Below are 24530 nucleotides of genomic sequence, written 5' to 3'. Positions count from 1 at the left end.
GGCCCAAGTGGTGTGTGTATGGCATCCAGCCCATCCAACAGATGCAAGCCAGCATGATGATTAGAGGAACCAAAAAATCTGGATGACCCAATCAGAAGGGGGGTCACACCATAAAATACAATGTACACCACCCAAAAGCATCGTCCGATGATCTGACAGGCCAGATTTTTGGTTTGTTTGATCATCATGGTTGGGTGTATATGATGGACTATTCAGATGTCACACATACCGCGGGGGCCTCACAATTCTCAACTTTACCACTTTCTAAAGAGAAAAAATCATCAAGGGCATTTTTGTAATTTCTGCCCTCAAAAGAGCACCCTCCAGGAATTTTGAATAGCTGAGGTATTATGCGGTAAAATGAAAACTCTGAAAGAATTTTGCTTTAAAATCCTTTTTAAGAATTATATTTTTAATTATCTTAGTATAAAATATTTGGGTATGGGTGAGCCATATTTGATGCCACTTTTATGCCTACCCCATGTTTTTTCATATCTGACATGGGTACTTTCAAAGGATTTGAAGGATCCAGTTTTCGTATTTGCAAGTCTTACTCTTGATTTTTTCTCTCTTCAATTTGAGCTGAGCCATTTTGCTTAATTTTGCTTGATCTTGGATTAAGTCATGTTAGAAACACAGTATATAATGAATATTGTTATTTTGTGACAAGTCAAGTTGATTAGGGGAAAATACATAAATGTACTTCTGTACTACATCCAAATTCATTCCTAATCATCTAAATACCTTATTGAAACTTGTGGTGAACAGGATGATCTTCAGTAGTGTTGTGCTTCGATTCAAGTCAGTACTGGTCGTATCAAACCATGTAATCAAGTAAGCCTTTGTCAACTGGTTTGGAGGAATTTCAGTGATAAATTTGGTAAGAGGATGGAGAGTGGTTGTTGAAAGCGAACTTTGCATCTCAGGAAGATTTAACTTGGTCCCTTCCCCCATTTGGCGTTTGGTAGCCAAAATTTCAATGGTTTGTCTTTCAGTAACCCTGGGCCCTTGGGCACCAGTGGTGTCTCTGGAAATATAGCTAGCACTTAAAGAGTGCTTGTCTCTTTTCCTCCTCTCCTTATCATTGTTGAATGAGACTTTAATCCACTGTATATTTTCCTGGTAGATTTGGGGAATACTTTTCCCAAATTTGGCATGGGGTGAGTTCTTTCATGGTTTGTTTTGTATTTTCTTGAAAGCTGGTTGGTGGGAGCCTGGGGATCAGTCAGGAGGCAGCTGTGGCCATGGTAGTCATGGCTACCTTGTGGTCCATCTGGCTCAAAAGGAACGCTTGGATATTCCATGAGACCAAAACAAAAATAAATAAATAAATAAAAATCTGTCAGCTCACTGTCTATCTTCAGTCTTCTAGCGTTTTGGGAAAAATTCAATCCCAATCTCATGCTTTTTATTGCCTCTTTGATGGTTTCAAGCTGGTTAGATGTGCTCAACTGCAATTGGCAGAAACCTATGGAAATCCATATATTTGAGGACTGCTTGTTGAGTTCTTCGGACCGATCGGAATCACCGGTTCTTCTATTGTGGAGGTTGTTGCTCTTCTACAAGCTGTAAGATCGTTGTGTAGCTGATCTTTTCCTGATTATCATCCGGGGAGATTTCCTTACCACTGTCTTCTGGATTAATGCAAGATCATTCACATGGAGGATTGCTGATTTTTGGAGAAAGTGCTTGACCTGTGCAGCAACCAGTACACTAGTTTTATGTATGTTCCAGAGAAGCAATCTTCTTGGCTGATAGCCTTGCTAAGGTTGGTGCTACCTCTTCAATCCTGTAAATTCTGGATAGGCATATCCCTGCCAGAGATAAGTTTTATCTCTATGTTTTTTTTGGTCTTTTCTGCTTTTTCCACTTCCTACCCGGCTGTTGTTTTGATCGGGTTCCGTGTGTGGGTGTGTATGTTTTTTTTTTTTTTTTTTTTTCTTTCTGTTGCATGTTTTGGCTCCCCCCCATGAAGGTATCATCATTCATGTAAAAAGGGACTCAAAGATTGTCATCAGGTGGGCTTCTAAGGTGGAGTCTTGACCTGTGGTAATCTGCCTATATCTTTGATGAATTTTGGGAACCCTCTCCAAGGTTTGGTTATCTCATTTAACCACATCTATAGAAAGACCACCGACCACACAGACACCTTGCTCAAGAGGTTTTTGGTAGGAATTTGCTTTGTATCGTGGATTCATGGTCCCCCTCTACTATACTCCTAGGGTTTGTTTGGTTGTTGGGGTATTCATTCCCTGTTTTCTTTTATGTTTCCTGGGGAATGTTAGGGTTGGCATGGTATTTCTTGGAGAATGATTAAAATTCTGTTCGGTTGATACACTGGGTTTTTTGGGAAAATATGGGAAAAGTCTAAATTTCTGTTTTAATTCCTTCGTTTTCTGTTCTTAAGGAAAATCTGGGGAATAGAATTCCCAAGGAATGTAAAAACCAACCAAAAAGTGCAAACCAAACTTTTTTTTTTTAAAGGAAGCAAATAATTACTAAGCCGAGAAATATAAAAGCACCAACCAAAAATCCTCTTTAAGTTATTTGGTTCTCCTCTTGTTTTGTGGTGTTTCTGCCCTGGTAGTTGTACCCTTAATTTTCTTAACAAAATGTTGCTGTTAATAGAAATGAAGATAATACCTTTACATGCAGAAATGACAGTCAATACAACAGCAGAGGGCCTGCTTTTTCAATGGCTGTCTGTACCTGTTGGCTCCCTGCATCTGGAAATATGCAATTTACATAGCTCCAGTATAGTACACAAAAGCCAGAAAATAGGATTGTCCTGTCAATGCTAGGCGCCATCCCCTTGAGCATACTTATTATTCACTAGAGAACTAACAGAATTTCTAACTTGACTAGGATATAAAACAATGGTATATATGTTGAGAAACTGGATTTAGTTTCCTCAAATTGATGTTTGTTTTACAGTGCAAAAGGACTGCAGTGCTCAACATTGAACGAGCTTCTTAAATCTTTTGAAACTTCCGACCCTATGGCTATTCCGACTCCTTTCGTCTCAGTGAAGGGACATCCGTGTTCCAGTCATGGATGATGCGCTTGAGCGGCTCCTTGAGCTGTTGTATCCCGAGTGTATATACAGTGAATCGCTTATGACATCCTGTGGAAAATTTCTCAACTGATCATCAAGTTCCCAAAAGATTGTCCTTTTCATTAAGTTGCATGTATCTTTGAACAGGTGATATGTATCGTATATCTAGTACTTGAGACTGCTTAGTGCACTCTTAAGATCTTAATTTCCAGGGACTCTCAAGTGTGCCAATATGGATACACATGCAAGATCCAACCTGTCGGTCTGGTGAGACCCACTGTGTAGATGCCCTTGATCAGGAATCAGGCAGGCCTGCTCATCAGGTGGGTGGTACATGTATGGTTGAAAAGATTGACCAAATGTTCCATATTCAACATACTTGTGTGGTGATCCAAATCAGTGGATGTGCCTGATTTTTGGCCAGGGCACTGGTTCAGTGTGGTTCGCCTGATTAGCGGCTTGGATCTTGCTTGCAGAGCCATTTGGCGCATGTGTGCTGCAGATCCTTGTAAAGTGCACTTGGGCAAGTACAGGCAGCATGCATGCATAGACGAAGGCATTCTCAACTCACCTGGTTGATGGAAACGTAACTATGGTGTGGCGAGCTGTGTGTACTTCCCACCATGAAATGAGGCATTTGTTCCTCTGCGAGATCTGCTAACTTACTGAGCTCTGGCAATATGACCTTGCCGAGGTCTGGGCGGTCTTTCCGCCTCAGCTCTGCGCACTTGAGTGATAACTTAGCAAAATGCAAGGCCTCTTCAACTGGCCAATCTAGAACTTCTGGGTCCAGCATTTCAGCAAACGTCCCTTTCTCGATAGCCCGTTCGACATGGTGAGTCAAGCCCATTGGTGGCTTGGCTGTTATTATCTGCAGGAGCATGATCCCGAGGGAGTAGATATCGGATTTTATGCCTAGCATGCCTGTTTGTTGGTATTCCGGATCGATGTAGCAAAAGGTTCCAGCAGTTGCTGTCATGCGGTACTGTGTGACATGGTCAGCAACGGTCGGGGGGACGAGTCTGGCCAGCCCTACATCACTGATCTTACTGACAAAGTTGCGATCTAGCAGGATGTTTCCAGGTTTGAGGTCACGGTGCACCAGCGGCTCTGGCTTGGTCTGGTGGAGGAAGAGCAGACCTGTGGCAATCTCTGCTGCTATTCTAAACCTCAGCTGCCAAGGGATTACTGGGGTGTTCCCTCTTCGGAAGAGGCGGTCGTCCAAGCTCCCATTGGCCATGTATTCGTAAACTAGGCAGCCATACTCTGGGCAGGCTCCAAGAAGGAGTACCATGTTGGGATGCCGTATGCGGCTCAGTACTTCAACCTGCAATCCAGTTTCCAAAAGAAAAGGAGAATAACGATTCAGGTAACATCATTGCTCTTGTTTATTCTTTAGGCTGCATTTGTATGCATACATCATTGAATTGAATTGCAATACATGGTTTAGGGTGCATTTGGTTAAATGCACCCTTAGGAAAGTGGAAGCTGTCAAATTGGGATTCCTTAGTATTCATGTTGAGGGACTAGGCTCCAAATCACAATTATGTAACTTTCAAGTTGGACCTGAAAGAAACTTGTGCAATTTGAGAGCTACTTCCTCATTGTGAAACCTTGAAAAGAAAAAAAAAAATCATCATTATGAATATTTGGAAAGATAATTACACTTTGGATGTCTCTTCTCTGTTGGACTAAATATTGCAATTCAATTCAATGCTGTACCCAAACACAAGTTTTGTGAGCATGGAACTATGAAACAACAATACTAATATCCTATGAATTTGAATCCTATGTTTCGTTACTCTGAAGCCTACAACTTCAAAATCTAATTTACAGAACTTGTCTTTGTTAATATCATGCTCACCAAAATTTTGATTGGCATAACTTTCGACACTGGTTTTATCTTAAGTGAGAACACATAAAACAATACCAGGACTCACTTCTTTCTAATGTTCGGTTCGTCTGCATATTGTCAACAGTTTACTAGTGTACAGAAATGCTGTGTCATGTTATATATTGACAAATATTAGGCCATGTTTGGCTGTTCCCAGTTCCAAAAACAGAGGTTGTGATAGCACTGAATCATGGTTGAGAAATGAGAACAGGATTCATTTCTGATTTTGGGGGGAGAAGGTGGGAAAATAGTAGTCCATATGACGCTGGTTCTGTTTTCTGTGCCACCGCAAACGACAAGCATAGTGTGCTCGGGCAGATGTGGGTTCCAGCGATATGTTCACAGAATCCAACCCATTCATAAGATGCGTCACTTCAGAAAGTCCCCAGATTTCAAAAATCTCCCCAATAGAAAACTCGGACCACATCTCAGGGTACACATTGAGTGGCAACGCCTACCGTTGATTAGCATGAGGGCCCCACCATGTTGTGTACATATAATCAAGGCTGTTCAAACCATTCATACAGTCCAGACGAAGGGTCAGGCCAAAATTCATCTGTTTTACGACTCATGTGGGTCCCTATGAAATCAAGGGTGGTTGTTTCTTCCTAGCCGTTCCCTTTGATGTGGCCGATTGTAGTTTTGGATTGGGCTTAAGTTTGGGTCATAGGGGTTTTCTGAGGTGACACATTTGATAGATGAGCAAGGTGTGCCGTTGCGGTAATGGTGGGCGTAACGGTGCCCACCGTTACCGGTACGGTTATGGGCCGCATCGGTCGATACGCTCCTCATAATGGTCATGATATTTTTTGTTCTTTAAAAAATCCATTAAATTCAGAAAATTCTAAATATTCCAAATATGCGTTCATTTATAATTTTGAACGTGTTTATGGTGGTGTAATGGTCCATTGGTGAGAAAGCTGTATCGGGTGGTTTGATGAATTTATGAACCTGATAGCTTGAAATTGACTGCAAAACTCATAAATTTAATTTTCTAACAATTTGATACTAATGATAGATATATTAAATTGAATTTAATATCAAAATATCTCAAATGTGTATGTGTTTGCTAATTTTTAAAAATTGACCGAAAATAGTTCGAAAATAAAAGAAATACAAAAGAAAAATAAGTTGTATAATCTGTAAAATATGCATTCATATGTTTTAATTTGAATAATGCATCATATTCAACCATAACAACAAATTGGAAAAAAAGGGTATAAATACCTATATTTGAAGGTTTTCCGGAAAATAGTCCACAGAGCTTTGATTTAACAAAATCCTTGAAATAACTTGTTTTGATTCTCAAATTCAAGGTAAGAGTGGTCGAAATTTGCAGTAGAATAGTTTAAGAAAGGATTTGGAAGAGAAAAGTGCCAAAGAATGAGAAAAATCGGGACTGAAAAAGGTAAAAAAAAAAGGAGCTATTTATGACCGTTACACACTGACCATTACGGGGCAGTAACTGCTGTTATGGGACGTAGCGGCCATTACGGCCCTCGTAACAACCGATCCGAGCCAAAAACTGGGGGGTCACCGTTTCGACCCCCATATCACGTAACAGACTCGGCCGTTGCCGTTTCGTATCGGCCGATGCAACCAATATGTAACCGATTTGGTACACCTTATAAATGGGTTGGATGGTGTGAATACATCATGTGGGCCCCACATCTGCGCCGTACCAGTGGAATGCGCCCCTTTTTCTATTGTTGCACTATTAAATTTCTAGAATTTTCAAAGAATTTTCTGATTGATGATGCAACATCTGATTTGCTTCGATTGGAATCTCTAATGATCGTGTGATCTGATTCATTTTTCAGAAAGGAATGGACATGCTAGTCAAACACAATCATCTCTCGACTTCATATAGGTACGTATATTGCTTGGATTTGGGTATGATGGATATGAATGTGCTCAATATGGAGAAGTGGAAGTTCTAAAATAGGAGAAATGGTAAGGAGGCTTGAATGAATCCTGAAGGCTCACCCTAGCTGCTTATGTGAGGATCTTGACTGTGTCCCACTGTATATGGGCCACAAGGAAAATAAATAAATAAAAATCCATTGATCAGATTTCCCCTATGTCTGCGCAAAGGTAAGTTAGAAACTTCTTTTCGAGACCATTGTTTAAAACTTGACTTTATATGAACTATGAAATTGCGAATGAGATCTGTTCCATGTAACTCACTACAGTGGGTCCTTATGGATGAATTGTCTGGATCATCACATGGTAAGGCGAAAGGGGCAAGCTGCTTGGGAGCACATCTCTTTGAGAAAAATATCGTTTTTCTTTTCAGGGTTATGCTTATGAATAGGATTCCAGTAAAGCTTGTTCTTGGAATCTATACTGTGTATGTACATCTGTACGTGTGTGTACATATGTATGCATGCCTATAGAAGGAATAAGAGGTTTTATTTCATACCTCCTGCTGAAACTGTGACCTTCCTTGAGCTGCATCTGGCCGTAGAACTTTAATGGCGACGTGTGTATGGTCTAGATAACATCTGTACACTGGCCCATAACCCCCTTCACCGATTTTACGAGTTTCTGTGAAGTACTCTGTTGCCACCTCGATTTCCTCTATTGTGTACCTCCGATATCTGACATCTGTATTTGCCAATGCAGTTAGTGTGCTCTTCTTCTCTTGTGCTTCCTTATGTGCTTTCATCTCTGCATTCATTCTCTTCTGTGCTTCCAGCTGTGCGATCCTTTGAGCTGCTTCTGCTGCCTCCATGGCTGCCTTGCACTTCATTTTCTCGTTCTCTGCGATCGCGAGAGCACTTTCCTCGGCTAGTCGAGCTTCTTCTAGTCTTTGTTCTTCCTCCATTTTCCAGAGATGGAGATCTCTTGCCTGTAGTGAACAAGATGCTATATGATGCTCCATTGAAAGAAACAATGCTTTTTTATTTTTATTATTTTTATTTTTTATTTTTGGACATGTGGCACCTGCCTTCCATTGACCTAAAACTGTTTATCCAGTAGGCCCCATCATGGTTCCCATGATCCTAGCCACTACATGTAGCCTTCCATCTTTAAGAGGTGTACAATCAAAAGGTTAGGATCATCCAATAGGAGAAATCTTTAGGATTTCTTCCATCAACCATGCAGGGGTTCATATTTAACAGGCTGCAATCAAATGGTCATGATAATCCGATTGGGGAGTCTTTTCTGGGATATCTCCATCCACTGTGGGGCCCACTATACAGTTGATTCTGATCACCCAAACATGGGCCACACATGTAATGGAAATGGTGGGATAAAACATCATGTTTTGAATGCATGTGCTGGCTCATTGTAGGATCCTTACCTTCTGTTTCGCAGTTAGCGCTTCCTTGCATGCTGTGCTGTACATATCCATTGTCTGCTTTAGTTCCAGCCTTAGCCTCTTCATCTCAGCTTCCACATCTTCCTGCAATGTTTCAACACAAACTTCCATTCTGTATATGTACATGTATTTGCATGTGTATATCAGTGTTTTATATAGCTTTGCCATGTAACTTGTAGTTTACACTACATAGCGTAGCTTAGCATCAATGCACCTAACTCATAAAAATAGCTTAAGTCATAGCTTAAGTCATGTGTAACCTATGCTTTGTGCTAATTTTGCATAGGCTACATGCTACATAGCTTATGATACATGCTACGTAGCTTACACTATAAGTTATTTTTCACTAAAACATTAGAATCAATCAAAGTTTTCAATGATTTGTTATATTTTCATTTAAAAATAAAAATAAGAATTAGTTAATCTTTTCAATGATATTAGTAAAATAACATTAGTATTTAATCAGTTAGGTTGCTCTTTCTTTACCCTTATATTTAATATTCACCCATTTTTCCTTTTATTTGTGGGTTGTGTTTCATTGCACCAAATGTCATTAAATTTCATTATTAATCAGACTAATTTGGTGCAAAATAACCTGAAATTTCACAATATTTGGCGCAACCAAGCAGAAGCTTAACTAAAAATCTGGAAGTGGAGCTACACGCTTTGTAGCTTAATCCTCATGCTTCAGAGGGGTGAACACACGCTATTCTCTATTTAAAACACTGGTGTATACGGTGTTCATAGTATCGGTTTGTTACATGTATCGCTGGCTGGGGATACAAAAACATGTATTGATATCGTGATATTATTGCTGATACCCGGAAATGTATTGATGTCTGAAGGAAACATTGGGAAACACAAGGAAATGGTGGAATTTCGCAACCAAACTTTGGGAGATGCTAAGATACACATTTGCATATTTTGGAATAAAAAAAATTGCCAAAAAGACACATATATAATAGGTTTCTCTTTAATAATGCTAACTTATAGGGAAACATTGGAGAAAATGGTGGAAATTTTCAATGATACTTCAGTATATGCTAAAATACACAAATTTGCATATTTAAGAATCAAATAATAGTGAAGCAAAAAAGACACATATTTAGGAATTAAATAATAAGTTTTCCTTTAATGGTGTATAAAAGCATGTGTTGTTGACTTAGGGAAACATGGGAAAAATTGTGGATGCATCCATCCATGCATGCACATGCATACATACATGCACATGCATGATCCATCCATCCATACATGCACGCACATACATACATACAAGCACATGCATGATCCATCCATCCATAGATGCGCGCGCACACACACACACATACATACATACAAACACACATGCATGATCCATCCATCCATCCATGCATGCGTGCATACTGCACACACACACACAAGCAATCATCCAACCATCTATCCCTCCATCCATCCATCCATCCATGCTCCATCCATGCATGCATACATATACACACATACAAACATGCATTTCATCATACAACCATGCACCCATAAAAAATTGAAATGGAATTTTTTTTAATAAATAGATTTTTGGCGATGTTGATACATTGGCGATATTATCAAAATATTGCCTATACACGGGTGATACAAGCGACGCTTCGAATTTACATAGCTGGAAATATTGCTGATACATTAGTGATATCTATACATTGGCGATACAAGCGACACCTAGAATTTACACAGTCTAAAATATTGAAGATATGGATACATTAGAGATATATTGCTGATACCTGGAATTTTTTATACTACCAGATCGGTATCACCGAATGATATATGGATAATATCGGGGATATTATCGATAATAGCAAGAATATTCTGAACAATGGGTGTATAATGTATATACATTCATGATTCCATACATCTGTATACATAAATTTAAATGTATGCATACCTGCAGATAGTAATATGAATCCATTCAAATACGGATTTTGAAACTCTAAATAAGCTGCCATTTTCTTTGACGTATTTCTATGTGTATACACATACTCTTACGATGATACGTAGGTCCATATAAACATGTATGTAGTGTGATAGCTTACAGCCATGTGTATGCATATGAAGTATCTGGTGTCCATCGAGGAGCAATGGACATGTGCAGATATTCTCTTACAGCTGGTAATACCCACCGGTGTTTTAAATAGCGCTTGTAGCGTAGCGCTATGTAGTGTTCTAAATAGTGTAAATCCCCTGGCATAGCGTATGCTATAGCTACATAGCGTGCAGTGTACGTCAGTGTTTTCAGTAGCGTTGTAGTGTACGCTACATAGTGTAGCGTAGCGAAAACGCTACGTAGCGTACGCAAGTAGCATAATTCTGGTAGTGTAAGCTACAGGGTATGTAGTGTACACCACATGTAGCATAGCGTGGATAGCGTTAGCTACCTGAAATCTCATTTTTTGAAGTGTTTTTTCTATGCTAGTTTAACACCTATTTTAATATGGTGATGACTTATACCTATGACACATGACACTGCATTAAACTAATCCGGACCATCCAAATTGTGGTCCATATCGTAGATAGAGCACTAGTATTATACTTAATACTTTTAACATGTAGGATTTCTATTTCTTTTCATACTTGTGACTTGTGGTTTCAATTAGACATGTATTAATTAAAGTGGTTAGCTTAGAAAGTTGTTGATGTGATAATTATTTGATTTGGTTTATAGACGTGGATTGGCTTTTGATAAATGATAATAAATAACTTGTTTGAACACACACACACACACACACACACACACACACATATATCATTTTTTATTACTATTTTCATATTTTTACTATTTTAAATTAAAAAATAGAAGTATCGTGTAGCTTATGCTACACACTACAGAGGGCTGAGCGCTACAAAACACACTACTGCTATTTAAAACACTGATACCCACATGTGTATTCCTACCTCATGGCCACACGCGAGACGTGTCCATGTGCATTTCAATCCTAGTGTCTACGTGCATTTTGGTTGGTTGCTTAAACGGTGAACTTGGGTAGAGAGAGGGTGCCGCTTAGATGTGGGGGCCCCACCCCCATGTAGAAACCTTTCAAAATGTGCATATGGGCATCTTTTTCTCAGTGCGCATATGTGAGATTAGCATATTGTTGCATCAACATACATGCTGTTCATGCAAGCATATCCCTGCACTAGTATTATGTATGTTGTACTGTATGTGTATGTGCATGTTTGTGTGAGTTTACGTGTGTCTACATGCATGCAGGCATGTGTGCATGAATGGGTTTTTAAGGTTTCTAGGATATTATGTTCTTACCATCATATTGGGTGGCCATGTCGACCCACCACTCTCCTGCGAAGTCATCGAGTTATTGGGTGGTGTGTTTGATGATTCAAAGCTCCGGTTATCATACATGTCTGAACTATTAGACAACCTTGAGGTCCGACTGGATTCCATATGGTCGAAGAGCGAAGGTTGCATCCGGTCCAAGCTCGGCCTGTCGGAGCTCACGAATGATATGTCAGAATCCGCAATTGAATGTCTCGACCTGGTGGAGCTCACGAATGATATGTCGGAATCCACATTTGAGGGTCTCGATCCCCTGGTAAAAGGTGATCTGATTCTGACACATGAGATCATCAGTAATATGAGGTATGTTTCTAGTCCTTTTGGGTGGAAGAAGTAGCATTTTTTGAACAGGTGAGACCCACCTTTCATTAACAAGGGCCCAAACAAACTATATTGAGAAGAACATCTGAAGAAATTCAATTACCAGAAGGCTGGCCCAATGAAAGTTTTATCAAGCATTGTATATGTAGATGACGCATTTCCACTGACCTGATCGAGTCCAATTCGGCCGCCCGCAGAGTATGTTGGTTCTCGGTTTGAGGGTGGCGATGGATTTTTGCATCGCCTGTCAGATAGAAATTTCAGAAAGTATTTTCCTTTGGAGGATAAATTACAAAAGAGCATGACTTGAATGCACAGAAATTTGATGTGCACATTACTTCCCATCAAAACGGCGGGAATCCATGAGCATTTAAGTTTAAACTTTCAAAAGTCTGTAACGAAATGCATGTTCAGATTCCTGCCTGTGATGGTAGGAGATGCATGTACATTGTCTCTCCGTATCACTCATCATGTGGGCCCATTCAGCTCCTTTGGAATGCTTTTTGTTTTTTGCTAAGTAAATTGTGGTTATAAAGGTGCTTTTATATGCAAAACTCTCTAAATTAGGAATTTTCCCGAAAAAGACCCTGTGACAGTGAACAGGATAGGACTCATATTTTTCATTCATCCTGTTTGGATTTATAGAAAGAAAAGAAGGGAAATGTCTTTTTTTCTTTTTCTTTTTTTCCATAAAACTAAGGGGCTGTTTGGATGCCTGTTTGTGGTTCAAGTGGTAAATGATTTAGACTTGTAAATTATTCACAGCATGTCTTGTTTGGCTGTAAGCTGTAAATGATTTACAAATAAATGATTGTCTGTGTTTGGATAGCCTGTAAATTGTTCAAGTCTTGTAAATGGAGAGCCTGCAAATGAAATCACAGCTTTTTGCCTGTAAATCAAATGGGGTTGAAAGCTGTAAATGATTTATAACTTGTAAATCATTGACAGGCATTTTTCAGCATCCAAACACAGATTGTAAACCAACCTGTAAATCATTTCCAGTTAGCCCCCATTTACTGGCATCCAAACGACCCCTAACTTTTCATGCTTTGTGAATCCCTTCTTTGCAGGAAACTCGTTTTCTTTGGAAATCATCAAATTTGTTTTCCTACCTTCCTTTAAGAAAGGCATTTTTTCCATGATGGTAGTAGAATGGGTTTCCCTTAACTTAAAACCCACGTGTGCCACTCCATCTTTAGTTCCCACATGTGCCACATGCACTAAATGAGCCACCGCTCATCTTTGCTTGTGCCCGCATGTCCCACTATGCCACATGTGCTAATGTGTCACTTGTGCCATCATCCAACTTCAAGTGCCCCACATGTGCCAAAATGTACCACATGGGAGGTTGGGCGCCTTCGCTCACCCCCAACACATGCAGAATGTTCCACCATTCAGCATCAAGCGCCCCACATGTGGCACACATGTACTAGCGTGACAGGTGTGCCACATGTGCCATCGTCTATTTTCTTGTGCCTTACATGTGACACGTGCTATTTTTGCGACTTGCCACCATCCATCTTCAAATGCCTCACATGTGCCGGCCTGCCACATGTGGGAATTTTGTGCTCTCATAGTCTAAAAGAGGAGAGCCGCGCCACTCAGTAGCCAAAGTGAAACTGTTGCCACAACTTTCATCATGAATCTTGGTAATAGGACTTAAGTAGAATGTTCGTGTTGCTGACTGCAATTAATTGGGATACAACATAGAAGATGATGGTGGTGATGATAATACAATCACAGATCTGATTTTGGAAATACAGGTATGATTTATTTTTACTTTTATTTTATTTTTTGAAAAATGAATCAATCTGGATTGTCCATTGGTCCAATGAAGGCTTCATGGGCCACCATACTGATCGGATGGCCCATCCATGGATTATTTTTATTTTTATTTTTGGTATTTGTTATTATGTTATTTTCTTTAGCCATCTGTTGCTTAAGTTCATTTGATCAAAACCAGTCTTTGGATCCATTAGAAATAGATGGCTCTTTCTGTTTGATTGAGCCTCTATTGTTTCATGATAACGTCTCTCATGCAGCTAGTTGTAGTTGACAAAACCGTAAGACTAGATGGGAATGGGGCCCACCGTGGTCTATTTACGACATCAAATCATGGAAAACAACGGTCACATAGGGACCACCTAATGGATGGATTGGCCTGATTTATGGGGTGTACCGTTTTCATGTTGGGGTAACCATGATGGACAGGTTGGATGCCATACACGTGCCACAGTGGGCCCCACACCCAGCTAGTTGCACGGTTTTCTCCTCTACTACAACTAGTTGGGCATGGATATCACTTGTTTCATGAACAATCTTAACCGTTAATTTTAGAGGGTATTGATCAAGTGGTGAGAAACGTTGGATGGTGTATTTTTACTTGTGGGCTGGACCAATTGCGCCATCCAGATTGATTAATGAGCTACCCCTTGCAATTTATATGAACTAATGTAATAATTGATGAAACAAACCTTTTGGGCCATTAGACAAATGTGGGGACGAATGTTCTGATCTGATGCTATTATGGTTCTGTATTTGAGTGCGGAGAGGAGAGGTCGCTGGTGCCGGCCTGACTGCAGATCGAACGGATGAGATCTTCCCTTTTGAAATGACATACACCGTGCAGAAATCTGGTGCCATTTTGGAAATGCTAGTAGGAACATCTGTGGTTCTGAACCTTCTGTGATTACATACTTTCTTGTTAAGATAAATGCAATAAGCATTTACTTGGCCCTAAATAGAGGTTTGCCAGCCCCACATCAGGCCGGTCCACTTATCAGAATGAATATGAGCCATTGGCAAATTTTTATTTTTAACCGTCCATTCAGTTTGTATGGTGATGATCCACCTGAGGAATGAACTTGCCAGACTTGCACGTACGGTCATCTCCATGGTGGGCCCCAAGAAAGTGTATTGCACATAACGGTACGTGTGGGGCTAGCAAATCTCTCAATCCTGTATTTGATGACCCGCAGGCATTAAGCTAGTTCCTGTTACATCCACACTTAGTCTGGATATGGACCTACTCAGGATCCAGCGATGTGGGTGGGACCCACCTCAATGATGCATTGTGTATCTAAGCTGTGGGGCCCATCTGGGCTTTTCAGATCATTTTATGGCATGGAACCAAAAATGAATCAGATCCAAATCTCAGGTGGACAACACAACAAGAAACAGTGTGCTATATGTCAAAACCTCTAAATGATTATTCCAGCAGGAGCAATAAAAACCTTCCAACACCAATGCATGAGGTCCCACCAACCTAGTTACTACAAATCATGCTTATATAGAAATTCACACAAAACATACTTAACAAATCCGCCCCGGGACGCCGCACCCATGACCAGATTTTCGATTGCGTTCTGTGCAGTATACTCGGTTATCGCCTTCGCTATGTCGGTATCATCAAGTATGATGTCTTTGCATTGTATCTTGATTTAAAGAAATAAATAAATAAATAAATAAATAAATAAATTATAAAAGAGTTAGTATTTAAAAGAGTATTAAGTTTTGATAAATTAGTGGGGGCTATTTATGGGCTGGGCCGGGCTTGGATGGGCCCAAACCATGGGCCTCGCCTGTCAAGGCCCAATAAGAGCCCTGAACAAGAAAATAGGGGTTCCACAGAGAGGAGTTATCTGTTACGTGGCCCAGATCTTCCCACAAAATACACAACGTTTTCACGTAATCCAGGTCGTTGATCCATTGAATCCATTGTGGATGGATGGAAGATGCCAAATTATCTTGCCTATAATGGATTTTTGGCATCCAGGCCGTTGGTGTGACGGACCCGGCCCCGCAAAGGATGGATTGCGGTACTAAAGTTTTCTGGATTGGATGATTCTATCCAATCTGTAACATTTATTTTGGGCCGTTGCAGTGTTTGTTTCAGACCATCCATCTAAGAGTGGGCTTCTCAATATCAATGGTTGGGATCCTCAAAACTGTGGGCTCTACAATTACAAATAGGCGCATGAGAAAGTTCATGTTGTGATGCATTAGGAATATATTTTTAATTCCTTATTTTTTTAGGAAGGAGAAGGGACACATGGGGGGTCAAATGTTTGAGCTGCGTGGGTCCACTTGGGATGTCCATATGGAATCTAAACTGTGCATCTTGTGGGCCCCCTCATGGGCACTGTACATCCCAAAAATCATCCTTATGAAATGCTCAGGTGGGATACACCACAGAATGAATGTACAATAACGCCCAAGACCTAAATATTCAGTTGTTGTGGCCCACTAAAATTAGCTTGATCTTCCATGTATCCCTTAATCCTGGTGGAGGGTACCTGATTAATGGGTTGGATAGCCTATACACAACATGTCGGACCCACATTTCATCTGGAAGTTTCTATGGTGGTGTCCCCTCCCAAATGCACCCCATAGTTTCCCTTTGTTGTGGCCGACCTGAGTTATAGATCCATCTAGATTTTGAGATCTAGGCCTGAACTTGGGGAGTGCATCTAATGGACGGTTTGGATGGAACTCACTCGTCATTGTGGGCCCACACAGCTCAAAAGTGGGGCCTACCCAGGAAGCAGCTGCTGCGGTTGCAAGTAGGCTGGGCCTAGCTAGTCAATGGCCCATGTTCAGAAATGAATAGGCTAAGTCTAGGTCCAGCCCAGGTACGCCCCATTTGCTGCCCTGCAGCAGCAGCTAAGGAGGAAAAGCAATCTCGACCGTCAATTCCATTTGTACGTTGTGGTCCACCTGAAGAATGACATTATCTAATTTTTCAGGGTGATTTGGCTGCGAAACCAGAACCAGTGATATAGGACCTGAATGTATGCATTGTATATCCACACTATCCATCTGTTTTGCCAGCTTATCTTACAGTATGCACCAAAAATGCAGCAAGCAGTGATCATTGAACGGTCATCATTAAACACACTTCCTAGGGTCCACCATAATATTTATTAACCATTCAACCTGTTGATAAGGTCACATAGATCTGGATTAAAAAAATAAAAATAAAATAAATAAGTATCAGCTTGATCCAAACCTTTGTGACCCACAAAAGTTTTTTAATGGTCAATAATCACTGTTTACTGTGGTGTGGTCCACCTGAAAGTTGTCTTCTTCATTCTAGAAAAACAGATGGACGGCGTGGATATACAATGCATACATGAGGAGGGTCGCAGCCGAGTTTTTTAAAAAGTGACTCGATTAAAGCATTATTTACCACGTCATGGAAAGTTCGGATAACACAAACGTGTTTCATATTGCACGTGTGACAGAGATACGTACTTCTTTACGGGTGCAAAAGCAGCGAAATGGTTGGAAGAGCTCCTTTGTCTGAGCATCGAGCTGGCGACGGTAGGTCGACGCTACCTCATCGTTAACTTCCGAGATGGAGACATTGCTCCCCGCTGCATCCATTCCACACAGATCAGCATCTTATCCCGGCCCTTCATCTGGTGGGCCGCACATGTGTGTCATTTTTTTGAATTACATGCACACCGAGCAGAATTAGGCCCATATGATATGTGTTTGACATCCAATCGTATGCGTCCCTCATGTAATATCACGGAAAGGCAGTCACTAGCCAATGAGCCCCACTATACTATATTCATTTTTAATCCACTTCATTTATCAATTTTTTCCAAATCATTTTATGATATGATCCCAAAAATGAGGTAAACCCAAATCTCAAGTGGACCATACCATAGGAAAACAGTGTTGATTGAACATATTGTAACAAAAATCATGCCCATACAAAACATAGGTTGGTCACACCAGGCTAACACACCTGGAATGGGGATGCTTTTACATGGAATCCAATCCATTCATTTCATGCACCCCACCATGAAAAACGATAATTCCAAAAATCAGGCCATTTAAAACCGAGGTAGGCCACACCACATGATTTTAATGTTTAAAGGGGTATTTTTTGCCTGGTGTGGGCCACTTGAGTTTTGGGTCTCCCTAATTTTTGGTATACAAGGATAAAATGAGGAAAGAGACATGATGGACAGAGTGGATGCCATTAGAACATCACGGTAGGGCCCACACACAACGTTGTAGAATAAGCTGATTCAACCAACTTTGGAGAGAGAGAGAGAGATGCTTACTGGGATTAGGAACGGATTGCAACTTGGTGTTGACATGGATGAGAATCAAGGTCTTTCCTCTGGACACAAGATGATCAATGGTCCATTTCAAAGCGTATTGACTGCCCTTGTCCTTATCAATGGCAACGGCCACCAGCCCATTATTTCCATCATCCTTTCCCTTGCCGTTGGCCCGCATCTCCTCCCTCTCTCCAACTCGATCTCTCTCTCTCTCTCTCTATCTATCTCTCTCTCTTTCTCCCTCTCCAAGGAATAAGAGGGAGGGCCCACAACACCTTTGTTTTGCAAAAGAAGGGATACGCACAAACCAATGGACGCCCGCCATCAACGCCGTCCGCTTCTCTTTTGACCATCAGTACGTACGCGAAGGACGCGACTTAGCTACGACCCCGGAACCAACGATGTGGGTCCGACCTTGTTATTTGAGTTGTATTATCTACGCCGTTTATCCATTCTACCAGCTCATTTCTCACCATTTGCACAAAAATGAAGCAGATCCAAATCTCAGATGGACCACACCACTATGACATATTCATTTCATCTTCTCCATCCATATGATCCCAAAAATGAAAATAAGATAGATCCAAATCTCAAGTGGACCACACCATAGGAAATAGTGTTGATTGAATACTCACCGTTGAAAACTTTCTGAGACCGTTGATATTTGTTTTTTCCCTTTAATCTAAGTACGGATGATCTAATCAATATGTTTGATCTAAAATAAACGTTACAGTGGGCCTTAAGAGGTTTTTAATAATGGGTGCTATGCCTTATTTTTTAATCCATCCGTTAAATGATATAGAAAAATGGATGGATGGTGTAGATGAAACACATACATCACGGCCCACAGATCACCGCCTACTATCCACCTAGATGGTGGCAGCGTCACTACCCAAGCCTCGTCCATGTCAGGGCAGGCGCGGTTTGTGAGGCCCACCTTGATGTATGTGACCACGTCCACGCCGTCCATCTGTATTGAAATCTCATTTAAAGATCTTTGTAACATTTGGATGGTCAATAAAAATTCCGGTGGACTCTATGAAGTTTTTAATGGTGGAGATTCAATCACCACTGTTTCATGTGGTGTAGTCCACCTAAGATTTGGGCATGCTTCATTTTTGGATCATGCCTCAAAAATGTGCTTTGAAAATGGTTGGACGGTGTAGATTTAATGCACATACATCACTATGAGCCCCACAGTGATGGGTTCCACCCACCTCGGTAGATCCGGGTTTCACCTAATCCGCTCCCTGTCAGGGACTGAAAATCAGCAAGATCCAAAAACTCCAGTGGGGCCATGTCAGAGGTAACAAGTTGGGTGGAACGCCGACCCTTGATTTTTACTGGCGCTTGCTGAGTTGTAGAACAGCCTGAATTTTTTCTTCTTGACCCTTCATAGCTGGCAGATGAAGGGTACTGACGGCTTGGATTTCGTAAACATAACCTGGATTTTGGAGAAGCGTCTGATGGATGGTCGGATGTCGTGAATGCATCAGATGGGCCCACTTGAAGTTGCAAGCGTTTAGTTATTCTTCATCTACAGTCGTTGGTGCAGACATGCCAACGGGCCCAGTGCATACAACATCCGAACCGTGCAATAACTGGGCCCTGCCCGAAGATCATACCGCGCGAAAATCAGGCTGGTCTCCTTATTGGACGGATCAGATATGCTCGCGAGCAAATGGACGGATTAAATTAAGGCCTTCTGATGGTCTGATCTGTCCTACGCTTGTGGCCGGCCTGATTTTGCTCAAGCGATCTCCATGGTAGGGCCCACACTCAAATGTTTGTAGTTGTTGTACGTATGCACCCATTGATGTGGGACTGGGATTGCCTACGACCTGATTATAGGTGGGGCCCACCGTAATTTTTGTCAGAAATCCACCCCATCCATCCGTTTGGTCTAAAACTCAAGTGGTCCAGACGACAGGAAAAGGTGGGGATTGAACGGTCACCGTTGAAGCAACCGCGGAGCTATAAAAATTTTCTGAGTGGGGGAATATTTTTGCGTTTTCAGTTCATCCCAAAGGAAATGGCGTCATGAGCGGTTTGGATGGAACATGAACACCAAGGACCTTCGAAAGTTTCAAAGCTGGGCATTTTCCTCTCCACTTTTTCCTCTAACTGCGCACACTTTTTGAGCATATGTCTTAATTAACATGAGTAGGCAAAGCAGATGTAAAAAGTGGATTTCTCACTAACATCCCCATCCATTGATGTGAAGCTCCGATACAATGTTTTGAACGGAAACATTGTTGTATTTTAAAATAAATTTATTTAAAATTTAAAGTTTTTCTTTTATTTTTTTAAAGTGTTTATTATTATTATTATTTAATATAGTCCTTTTGTCTCACGCAGAAAAGAGCCAAAGAAATATCATGTGTATAAAAGACGTGGTTTGTATAAGGTTTGAGTCGTAATTGTATGACATATGCATGCATGTGTGACACCGGGTTTGGGTCTATGTGTGGATTAAGAGTAAACTTCCGTTAGTAGTTTTTGTTCCGCACTTCACGAGTATACATCTATGTTTGCGTGAATTTCAAACTAAGGACTCATTTGTTCGAGTGGTCATACCAGTTGGGTTCAAACCCAACGGACCCAACCCATTTGAAATGGTGCTTTAATCACCTAATTGTAGTTTATATATAGACAAACTCATTTCCCAAATAATTCATTTAAGTCAACAATTTCTTTCTCAATTTTTTTCAAAATTTGTCTATGGTTTGGTGTTCTTTTGCCAATAAAGTTCGTTGCCAAGTCAACACACTTCGATTAACTTATAAATGTCAGTTCAAGCTCGTGTACAACACCCATGTACAGTGAGTGCACCGTTGAGACAGGGTAGTAGTCGTTATATCCTGGAGGCCAATTGTCTAAGATTCCTATTGCACTTGGGACGCAGTCCAATGAGGTCTGATTTGGTTTTAAGTCGAGTGACCTAATCACACCTCAACTCAAACAAACAAGTCATAATTTTTTTCTTTATTTTATTAATTAATTTATATTTTTTTCAAATATTATCTATTATTTTCAACATATTTGCTTGACATTCGTCGCAACTTGGTTTCTGGTTCACTCCTCTACAAGGCTGAAGTTAAACTAGTATTTAATTCTGATAAGCTTATAATGACCAAGAATAGATCCTTCCTTGTAAAAGGTTACTATAATGATGGATTAGTCGTTGTAAACGTTTCTTATTATAATAATAAGATATCATCCAATCCTGCTTATTATAATAATAAGAAAATATTTTTTCTAAATGATGAATTAGAAGAAAAATTCTACATATAGCAACCTGAAAGTTATATAGTTTTAAGAAAGGAAAATAAAATGTGTACGTTAATTAAGTCCTTGTACGTTTTAAAACAAACTCCTAAGTAATTGAATGAAAAATTTGACAATGTTTTAAAGTTAAAAAAATATCTAGTAAATGATGTAGATAAATATATATATATATATATATATATATATATATATATATATATCTAGTAAATGATGTAGATAAATGTATATATAGTAAATTCTATAGTAACAATGGTATCATAATTTATTTATATGTAACTTATCTTTGGAACCAATGTTAAGTCACTCAATTCAACTAAGAAACTCATGTATTCTAACTTTGATATGAAAAACTTAAGAGAAGCAAGTATAATATTATGTATTCAATAATCAGAAACGATGATAGTATTACTCTGTCTCAATCTCACTATGTTGAGAAAATATTAAAAAGGTTTGATCCCCTTAACTGTTTACCTATTGGTACACCTTATGATCGTATTGTGCATGTCAAGAAAAATATAAGAAACAGTATAGTCCGAAAGCCACAGCTTTGGTAAAAATCATACAGGGACAACCAACATAAGTTCTTGACAAATCCCAAGGGTATTCACACATCTAATGTGTTCATCTTGCCGGTCCAAATCAAATGATTTGGGGTGCGACCTTGGCTCAATATCCCTCTATGGACATCAAGCCCGTCAAAACTAACGTCTTTTTATAGTTTCGAGTTTATCAACTCACTAATGAGATGTTTAAACCTTGTTTAGTTAATTTGGGCATTTATAGAACAAAACAATTAATGAAATTTATCGTGTGCGATTAATTAGGCTTGGATTACCTAAGTTTATGACACAAGACATTTGTAATTAGAGAAAATGATAATTCGGCTCTAATCACCTTAAATAAGAATACTAATTCGACTAAATTGTAAATTATTCAGAATAGTAAAATATACAAAAAAAAAAAAAAAAACTAATTTAATCACATAGGATGATTACTGGCATGATTAGAAGGAATTCCCGAGAAGACATTTAATACTAAAACTCTAAGATTAAAAAAATAAGTCCGGTCCATCGATAACTTGGAGTTGTAGAAGTTTTCAATTTTAACGAGCTTATTGCTTGTAATATTTTTGATATTTTTGGTTACTGAATTATTTTTATAATTCTTTTCGTAATTCATCATCAAGTTTACTTTTGCCCCTACCAAATTTTGGTCCATTTCAAGTTATAGAAAAATTCTAAAAATTCTAAAAGTACTAGCTGTCCGAAATCAACAATTTTCTACACAGTTTTTATTTATTATTATTTTTATAAAACTAAACTCATTAATATTCAATTTGGTTTTTGAATCACCTCAATCAGAGTTATATTGAATAAGATACATATTTTTGAAGTTAGTGCTATGAAGTTATCTATTGTTGAATAATATTATCCGTTGATGAACATAGGGTAACATTAGCATCGTGGGTTCTATGGTGACACCGTTGACCACTGCTCAAAAACACTCATTTTTCATGGTGGCACCGTGCCCCCACTACCCCAAAAACATCTATTTTCAAGGTGGCACCGTCGGGGTGTATCCATGTTCTCCAAAACTCACAACTTCCACTCGATCAAGCGATTTTGGTAGACCTAAAATCACTCCATTTGGTTCCAAACATGTGTGAATACATGCAGGGAGAAGCACATGAATCAAGAAACCAAAGGTAACGCCCAAAATTGTCCAATTCTCAAGTTAACAAAAATCTGGGTGTTACAACTTTTGTGGCCCCAAGAAGTTTTTAACGGTAGGCGTTCAACACCATTATTACCTGTAGTGTGGTCCGCCGAAGATTTAAATATGCTTCTTCCTTTTTTGATTCATGTAGATACTTTACCTTAAACATAATTTAATCTTATTCATTAACGTTGGATGACCACCAAGCAATAGTACCCATATAACATATTGCACGCCCCTGAAGATAGCCATTGGAATGGATTGGTCGTCACTGGGACGTGCTGAGTGTCGAAATTAAAGGGGGGCGCAATTCTCAAAAACACTAACGATATGCCATCAAATTTGGAAAAGGCCATACAACCTATAAACGAACTTGTGTAGTCGATTCCTTGCGAGAACAGATTGTCAAATGTCGTTTTTCCACAAAAACGGTTCTCGGCCAATCGTTTCTAGGTCTACCCCCTACACTCCCTTTGGAGGTCGTCGCAACCCCTAGATGCTGCACCCGAACCTGCAACTGTTTTTGTGGCCTTAGTTTGGCATGATCTGATCCACGTTATAATCCTTACTTGTAGTTGCCAGTTGCCTTATTGCAAACAATGGGAAGAGAGGAAGTTTCAGAGAAAGCAGAAGGGTTAGAGGAGTGACAGCACTGTAGGGATTTGTATTACTGATCCCTTAAAGATGATTTAGCTATGGCGTGCCCATCTTTTTTAAACTGCATGTACTTAGTTTCTTTCAACCCTTTGTCATTTTTAAGGACTTCGTTATTGCCCGATCTTATGTCCGATCAAAGTTAAAGTCGAAAAAGATATTGAAGTTAATGAGTAAGGCCATAATTTGAAATATCTGGACATTCCTTTTGGAAAAAAAAAAAAAAAAAGAAGAGATGTCTAGTTTTTCATTTTACTTCTCATGTATATATCAAATAAAGTTATATTTTATTTTGCAAATACCGGAACACCAACAGTACGTGCACCCACCTTTTTATTTTAATTCTGCAATACTCTCTCCTAAATACTTGTTTTTTATTTTATTTGTTTACTTAGGGTCTTAAATCCTATAGAGTAAGCTTAAATTTCATTTATTTTCTTGTTGTCTACCTGGAGTCTTAAACCCTGCATAGTGAAGGTAGTTGTTTTGTTTTTTTTTAGCCTATCCAGAGTCTTAAACTTTATGCGAAGTATAACCAAACGCAGTGACATCGAAATTCTTCTAAATCCCTTTAAAAATCGTATAGTCATATAAAGTAGAGATTGTGTATTAATTGTATAGGTGGAAATGATGTCTAATTTCTTCATTTTTCGAAATTGAGGCCTTTATTTAGAATTTATGATCAGAGGCCAACTGTGGGAGTCACCTAAATTAGAGTCTTGTGATTTTCTGATTTTAAGTGATTCTACTATTTCTAGTCAGTTATAAATTTTGAAAATTTTTAAAATTAGTGGAGACTACAAGTAAAATATACTTTTACCTTTGAGTCAACCCCGCACTTAAATTAAATTAAAATGAGGAAAAAAAAACAAAAAAACAAA

The 24530-nt window shown here is 39.5% G+C and overlaps 1 protein-coding gene and 1 long non-coding RNA gene across 4 annotated transcripts; one reads left to right on the top strand and one right to left on the bottom strand.

Annotated features, from left to right (window-relative positions):
* Positions 1-2774: 2774 nt before the first annotated feature.
* On the bottom strand, positions 2775-18219 carry LOC131256592 (U-box domain-containing protein 35-like). Of its 3 annotated transcripts, none has more exons than XM_058257508.1 (10): positions 17992-18219; positions 17168-17289; positions 15227-15348; positions 14389-14597; positions 12083-12158; positions 11561-11867; positions 8257-8358; positions 7372-7800; positions 3627-4382; positions 2775-3124 (listed from the first exon to the last, which is right to left on the bottom strand). In XM_058257508.1, exons 1-10 carry the CDS (start codon positions 18167-18169, stop codon positions 3023-3025), a joined length of 2403 nt encoding a protein of 800 aa, XP_058113491.1. In that variant the 5' UTR covers positions 18170-18219; the 3' UTR covers positions 2775-3022. The 3 variants fall into 3 exon arrangements, with proteins under 3 accessions (XP_058113491.1, XP_058113492.1, XP_058113493.1); XM_058257509.1 differs by having other exon boundaries at positions 11561-11861; XM_058257510.1 differs by having other exon boundaries at positions 17168-17334; positions 17992-18128.
* On the top strand, positions 13412-14699 carry LOC131256594 (uncharacterized). Its single transcript, XR_009176887.1, has 2 exons — positions 13412-13677; positions 14458-14699. It is a non-coding gene; the product is annotated as an uncharacterized LOC131256594 (long non-coding RNA).
* Positions 18220-24530: the final 6311 nt, after the last annotated feature.

The sequence above is a fragment of the Magnolia sinica genome, chromosome 9, assembly GCF_029962835.1.
Source record: "Magnolia sinica isolate HGM2019 chromosome 9, MsV1, whole genome shotgun sequence".
NCBI classification, from domain to species: Eukaryota; Viridiplantae; Streptophyta; class Magnoliopsida; order Magnoliales; family Magnoliaceae; genus Magnolia; species Magnolia sinica.
The sequence above is the reverse complement of the archived record's forward strand: the minus strand, read 5'-3'. Positions and strand labels throughout refer to the sequence as shown.